Here is a 7,500-nt window from a genome sequence, read left to right on the forward strand (position 1 = left end):
ATGTTCCCAACGCAGGGGTGAGACCGGAGAGTGGGGAATTCGTTCTAGTCCTCTGCTAGTCTTTCCCTGTGAGAGGAACGTTCTAAGCCTCCGCTAGTCTTTCCCTGTGAGAGGAACGTTCTAAGCCTCCGCTAGTCTTTCCCTGTGGGAGGAAGGTTCTAAGCCTCCGCTAGTCTTTCCCTGTGAGAGGAGCGTTCTACGCCTCCGCTAGTCTTTCCCTGTGAGAGGAATGTTCGGAGGTCTTTCCCTGTGAGAGGAACGTTCTAAGCCTCCGCTAGCCTTTCCCTGTGAGAGGAACGTTCTAAGCCTCCGCTAGTCTTTCCCTGTGAGAGGAACGTTCTAAACCTCCGCTAGTCTTTCCCTGTGAGAGGAACATTCTAAGCCTCCGCTAGTCTTTCCCTGTGAAAGGAACGTTCTACAGTAAGCCTCCGCCAGTCTTTCCCTATGAGAGAAATGTTCTAGGCCTCCACTAGCCTTTCCCTGTGAGAAGAACGTTCTAAGCCTCCGCTAGTCTTTCCCTGTGAGACGACCGTTCTAAGCCTCCGCCAGCCTCTCCCTGTGAGAGGAACGTTCTAAGCCTCCGCTAGTCTTTCCCTGTGAGACGACTGTTCTAAGCCTCCGCCAGCCTCTCCCTGTGAGAGGAACGTTCTAAGCCTCCGCTAGCCTTTCCCTGTGAGAGGAACGTTCTACTGTAAGCCTCTGCTAGCCTTTCCCTGTGAGAGGAACGTTTCCATGCCTCTGCTAGTCTTTCCCTGTGAGAGGAACGTTCTAAGCCTCCGCTAGTCTTTCCCTGTGAGAGGAACGTTCTAAGCCTCCGCTAGTCTTTCCCTGTGAGAGGAACGTTCTAAGCCTCCGCTAGTCTTTCCCTGTGGGAGGAACGTTCTAAGCCTCCGCTAGTCTTTCCCTGTGGGAGGAAGCGCAGAGGAGTGTGAAGGGTTCATGCCCCGTGCAGAGCAGCTGGGTAGCTGGCACACAGACGGGCACACAAACTGGCACACAGACGGGCACACAGACTGGCACACAGACGGGCACACAGACTGGCACACAGACTGGCACACAGACGGGCACACAGACTGGCACACAGACTGGCACACAGACTGGCACACAGACTGGCACACAGACGGGCACACAGACGGGCACACAGACGGGCACACAGGGCAGGCGGAGGTGCAGGCGGAGGCCACCGGAGGACACCGTCAGGGAATAACCTCCAGCTCAGCGGGCAGGAGCGGGCGAGGCGTAATTACAGAACTCCTGCTTTTACTGTGTAATTACCCACATGGAGGGAACGCAAGAACAGGGGAGGAGAGGAGAGGAGGAGAGAGGAGAGGAGGAGAGAGGAGGAAAGGAGAGAGGAGGGGTGGAATGGGGTAAGTAGGGGTCGGTCGGGGGGGGGGGGCGCAACACCCCCAGCACGCCACACAGTGGGGTGGCCGCTGTTTACTTGGCAGTCCCCGGCCCAGGGATTATTGTGGAAAAAACTGTTGAGGAAGCAGCTTTTTACGGTGATGCCGCGCTTTGTAAGGGTTTACACAACGGCACACTTTTGCCAAAACAATGTGCCATTCCAGGCTCATCCTGGATGTCGGTCAGAGTAAAAACAATGTGCCATTAACCATGCTCTCCCTCTCTCTTTCATACACACAGACACACACATACGCACACACACACACACACACACACACACACACACACACACACACACACACACACACATCCAGGCAAAAAAGGGCCCCTCTCTTTTTTACCTTTCTTTTGCTGTGTCTTCTGATATATCATCCGATCTGGAATTACAGAAGCCACAGGATAATGTCAAAGTCCTCTTTTAATAAAAAGCATATCAATGACGTAAACCCATAGAGGTTCAAGGCACAAACCAAACAATGGGTGAGGTCAAGCATTCACGTCAACCATGCAACACATACAAATACGCAAGTATGTGACACGATACGGACAGATTACACACGATTACACGTTACTCTAAAGGTGTGTATGAGGTTTATATGCAAGCACACACCATCACAGACCAATACTAACAAACACATCTGAATTTATCCTGGCTTTGTGTATTCTCCCATAGGGAAAAACATTTACATACTGCACATACAGTAAACAAGTATAATACTGTACACTGCATCGGCCTAGTCAAATTCAAGCAACAGCCCTACGGAAACACATAAGGGCCATACAGAGCAAGGCCCAGTCCTCAAAACAACCTTATTTCATGAGCAAGCACTACATAGAGCAAACAGAGCATCCCAACAGGAAGGCGTCCAGGCAACAACAATCGAACAAACCGTATACGGACACAGAAATGACAGCCCCTTCCCTGGTGCGTGTGTTTGATACTGTGGTGTTGGAGGGAGAAGCAGCATTACAGTGTTTCTTCTCCCATCAGCTGTAGTGTTCTAACTGTGACATGCACAAAGAATTCTGGCGATTATTCACAGTGCTACAGTACACTCTGGGGGCATGGGGAACGTTGAGGCTCATGGACATGCCCCCAGAGTGTACTGTAGCATCATAGCTGCCTGGCAACTCTAGCTGTTGTCTGCAGCGACTCGAGCTGGAACCGGCAGTACTTGGTGACCTCGAGAAACAGAGATCTACGTGACAAATCGCCGGAATTCTCCTCAAGTGATGCATGTGCAGCTCATCTGGTAGAGCGAGCAAAGTCATGATTTTGAGAACAACATACAATATACAGTATTTCTTTTTACAAAGTACAGTATAATTTTTGAAAAAGTATGTTATGTATTGTGTAAAGAGTAAAAGTAATTATAAATATTGTGTAAAAACATAAAGTATGACATGTTGTGTGAAGCGAAAAAGTGATTGTTTGTGTAGTGTGTTGGTGGTCAGAGGAAAGGGTTGTCTGTCGGGGGCCTGGGGGCAGCAAACAGGAGCGCAAAAGCTCACAATACACAGTTCCAACACACAGACAACAACAGCCACTAAAGCCATCCCCACAGCAGGCACAACTCATCACACACACACTCACACACATACAGTACTGTACAGTACACACACACACACATAGAGACACACATGCGTGTGCGCAGGCACGCACACACACACACACACACACACACACACACACACACGCACTCGAGATACACCCTTTCTTCTGGTTATCCCCTGTACGTGCAAACAGCAGGCATAGATAGGCTGGTGTGATTTATGGGTGGGGCAGGGTTGGGTCGGGTTGGATTGGGTTGCGGTCTGGTGTGTACTGTGTGTGTGTGTGTGTGTGTTGGGTGCTGTGCTGTGGCATGGGTACCAGGCGAGCAACACATTCAGGGGTCAGGCACACACACACACACACACACAATGGGAGGCTCTTGTTTTTCTGCGGAGAGCACACAGAAGCTGAGCAGGATCTGTTTACAGCTGCAACGCTTGCCAATATCCATCGGCCATCTCTGTCCTTACCACCCCCACCCCCACCCCCCCCCACGTCACCGCCATAAACGGGAGGAATGCTTTTGATTTCCCAACAGGGGACTTTCCACCTCATCCATCTGTGCTGCTTGGTTACTTTGTCCCTTTGGCTACTTTTGCTACTGTCCAATCTAAAGCACATTGAAAGCTGCCACGAAAATGCGCTATATACAAAATAAACTTGCCTTGCCTTGCCTTGCCTTACTTAATAACCCACAGCATTAAGTGACCACAGGTGAGTGGAGGAAATGACCCCCTGACCTTTCGCTCAGGTAATGGATGGCCAGAAGAGCTTTACATGATTTATAAGGTGGCAGGAGACGAAACCTCCAAGGAGGTTATCGTCCAAAGGAATGTATTGATTGGCCAACACCTTTAGGCACGTAGGAGTGAACTGACTGACATTGTGGTTTGAAGAAACGAAAGAGACTAATTGTGGACTAGTTGGTTGTTACTAAAAAAGTAACTTGCACATGATATGTCATTTTATTAAAATAAGATTGTAATCATAAATGTCTGTCTATAACAGTACGTGTTCTTTCTAAAAAAAAAAAACAGCAAATATATTTGACATAATGTACTGTATGATCCTACTAATATCCACCTGATCTACCTGTTTATTTCACTTTCAGTCAAATCCTTAATGCCACCTTTGGGGTGTCCATTAAAGGTGACATCTCATGTTCTCCCTCAGGGAACTACGGTTACGTTCATACCTAGAACACTTTTTGGCCTCAACAGGCTATATGCACAGAAGGCTGTTCAGTTACCTCATCTGTTTGAACCTGGTGCTTTTGTAATTAGTGTCTACACGGACCCGCTTGGTTGTTGCAACGTAGTGAATCAGCATGCTACGATGTAAAAGGATGTACTGTATGCGTGTGTTAAAATTGCTATTATTGGGCAAATCATATCTTCAGTGTTGATCTAACATGTAAGGAGCAAAATATAACAGAAGATAACAACACAGCTAACGCTCCACCGGAAACAAATGAAGTACCTGAACGGCCTTCTGTGCCTACAGTATGTCCTACTGCCAAATCTGCACTGCAGCGTTTAAAGATGGGAATGGGTATGTGAGGCATTGTGGGTACTCACAGTTTAGGCTTGGGCTTAATGGGGAGAGGCGGGCCCTCCTTGGCTGGAGAGGGGGTTGATGGGATAGCGGGGGCTTTGGCGGGCTGCGGCGGCAGCGGGCTCTCTTTCACAGGCGCAGCGTCCTCCCTGGAGCTCTGGCCATTCTGGAAGGTTCCGTTGGCGGTTCTGTCGGTGTGGTGATCAGCCTCCGCGGGGACCTGGAGAGGTGGCGGTGGCGGTGGTGGTGGTGGTGGTGGTGGCGGTGCGCTCACCCTCGGCCAGATCTCCAGCTCGTTGACGTGGAAAGCCTCGGTGCTGGGCGGGGTCTTGGGCGGCACCTCCAGCAGGCTGATCTCGGTGGCCGGCGGCAGCAGCGGAGGCGGAGGCGGCGGGAACGGCTGGCTGTCCTCGAACGCGAGGCTGTCGTTGCCACCGGACACCCCGTTGCTGGGCGACTCCACCACTGCCAGAGGATGAAGAGAAAAAACTCGCTGAGTAACACGTGCGCATAGCCTGCGCTCGCAATATTCCACTCGGAGTTTCACACACACACACACACACACACACACAAACACACACACACACACACACACACACACACACACACACACACACACACACACACACACACACACACACACACACACACAAACACACATACACACACACACACACTCACTCACTCACTCACTCACTCACTCACTTACTCACTCACTCACCCCAGGGCCTCCTGCGATAAACCACACTGGGCCCATCTCTATTTATATAGCCCTGTCTCCCACACACTAACAGCTGCAGTCGTTTTGTGTGCGGGTCGCTCCGAATGCATGTAATCCTTGTTTATACAGGGTTTTAGATTTCCTCTTATAGAGCCACGCGTAAACAGCCTCTGATGGGGGATAAACAGTCGGCCGGCAGGTCCTCTCCTGCTTCGCCGCCTTGATCCTCCACTCCATGCGTCTGATATCATCAGACATCCTGCTTACATGACCAACCCCCCCCCCCCACACACACATACAGTACACACACACACACACACAGTTCTTCATGTGTGAGAGGCTGAATCATAAATCTACAGATAGAGCCGTCAGTGGTTGGATTACATCTGTGAGCACTGACCTTCTCAATGGCTATCCGAGAGCAATGTTAAGTGCATTGTTTGTTAGGTCTCATTAAAGTCTGTCAACCAGGCCATAATGAAAGACCTTTTGTGTGTGTGTGTGTGTGTGTGTGTGTGTGTGTGTGTACTGTAAGTGTGTGTGTGTGTGTGTGTGTGTGTGTGTGTGTGTGTGTGTGTGTGTGTGCTGCTGGGGCTGCTGTGAAGAGAACCAAACCTTGCCCATCAGTCACATGAATGTCGGATGACCTGGCATCATAATGGTGAAATGGGCAGTGTTCTGTGTGTGTGTGTGTGTGTGTGTGTGTGTGTGTGCTGACCTGGCGTGATGGTGAGATTGGCTGTGTTCTGTGTGTGTGTGTGTGTGTGTGTGTGTGTGTGTGTGTGTGTGTGTGTGTGTGTGTGTGTGTGCGCACACTGACCTGGCGTGATGGTCAGATTGGCTGTGCTGTTCACCGAGCCGTACTGGTTGCTGGCGGTGCAGCAGAACAGGCCTCCATCCTCGGGGAAGGCCTCCGCAATGACCAGCGTGCAGATCTCCTCTACAACAGCACAGCACAGGACAGGACAGGACAACAGGTCAGTCAGCCATAGGCCCACACAGCCATCATGAATCATCAAAGGTGAATAAAACAACCAGGATTTACAGTAAGGGCCGTTCACACCAAGAACATTCACATATAAACTATAACAATAACGGCATGAAGAACGATATTGTTGGGGATCACTTTCAGACTGAATTTGAGAATATGATCATTGATCATTATCATTGGTCAGTGTGGACGCTTTTATCGTTATGGTTACAGTTATTGTTATCGTCGTTGGCGTGAATGACTATTAATGCTGAGGGCCTTCATCATAATTCTTTACACTATTTGTCAAATTCAGAAAAAAATCTGACTGTCAACAAACTTGCCAACCTTGCTCAGACCAAGCCATACACTATTTCAGCCCATCAACACGCTGCTTTAGGAGCACCAAAGGAAGTGTGATTGGCTGACTTTCACTCAGAAATCAACAACAGATCAGCCAGCATCGAGGATGATGAGGGTGTGGTCACTCTGACAACCAGCATCAACAAAACCAGGCAGGCATCAAACAACAAACACAGAGATGAAGGCACAAAATGTTCAGACCATGACAAAGCTAATAGTGGTGGGAAATGTGTGTGTGTGTGTGTGTGTGTGTGTGTGTGTGTGTGTGTGTGTGTGTATGTGCAGGTGAGAGTAAGGAGAAGTCAGACAGGTGTAGTCTTTTCTGGTAATTAGATGGAGCTGGGATGACTGGGCAGGTAATAGACAGGGTACAGACACACTGACTCATGCTTCAGAGCAGCATGGAGGTGGGACTGCAGACTGGCCTGTCAGAATATGAGAGGACGTGTTCACACACTTACATACACACACACACACACACACACACACACACACACACTGAGTGACTCAGACAGCACCCTCTCACTGTCAGCCTTGGCAATCTTTTTTTGTGTGTGTGTGTGTGTGTACGTGAGATAGTGGGTGAATCGCTGTTTTTATAGTTTTTATAAGGGATTCCCTCTTTTTTCATGTGAAAGGGGAGGTGCCTTTAGTCATGTCCACATCTCAGGTATATGATGTCACTGTTATTGCACACACACACACACACACACACACACACACACACACACACACACAGAGACTGGCTGGGTTCAGGTGTCTGTGCAGCGTAACAGAAGGCAGGAACTCTGTGACTCTCTGAGTCTCTGATGATTAGTAGGTAGGAAACGAGACATTAAGAGCGCAGCAGACATGTCAGGACGCGAGGAACGGAAAACTTACCGGGCTCGGCAGCCGAGCGGGGCTCTGGGAATTACACGCCACACACGG

At 49.6% G+C, this 7,500-nt stretch overlaps 1 protein-coding gene across 4 annotated transcripts in view; it reads right to left on the reverse strand.

The window, feature by feature from the left end:
- Positions 1-7,500, reverse strand: part of palld (palladin, cytoskeletal associated protein) — a 101,644-nt gene that overhangs the window by 44,684 nt on the left and 49,460 nt on the right. For 3 of the 4 annotated variants that reach the window (XM_062515610.1, XM_062515612.1, XM_062515609.1), the window contains exons 8-11: positions 7,453-7,476; positions 6,058-6,177; positions 4,540-4,981; positions 1,749-1,784 (exon numbers count right to left, since the gene is read on the reverse strand). In XM_062515610.1, the coding sequence (XP_062371594.1) occupies positions 1,749-1,784; positions 4,540-4,981; positions 6,058-6,177; positions 7,453-7,476 (622 nt within the window). The remainder of the gene's footprint in view (positions 1-1,748; positions 1,785-4,539; positions 4,982-6,057; positions 6,178-7,452; positions 7,477-7,500) is intronic. The other variant, XM_062515611.1, reaches the window with a different exon arrangement.

Source organism: Sardina pilchardus, chromosome 15 (genome assembly GCF_963854185.1).
Source record: "Sardina pilchardus chromosome 15, fSarPil1.1, whole genome shotgun sequence".
Lineage (NCBI taxonomy): Eukaryota > Metazoa > Chordata > Actinopteri > Clupeiformes > Clupeidae > Sardina > Sardina pilchardus.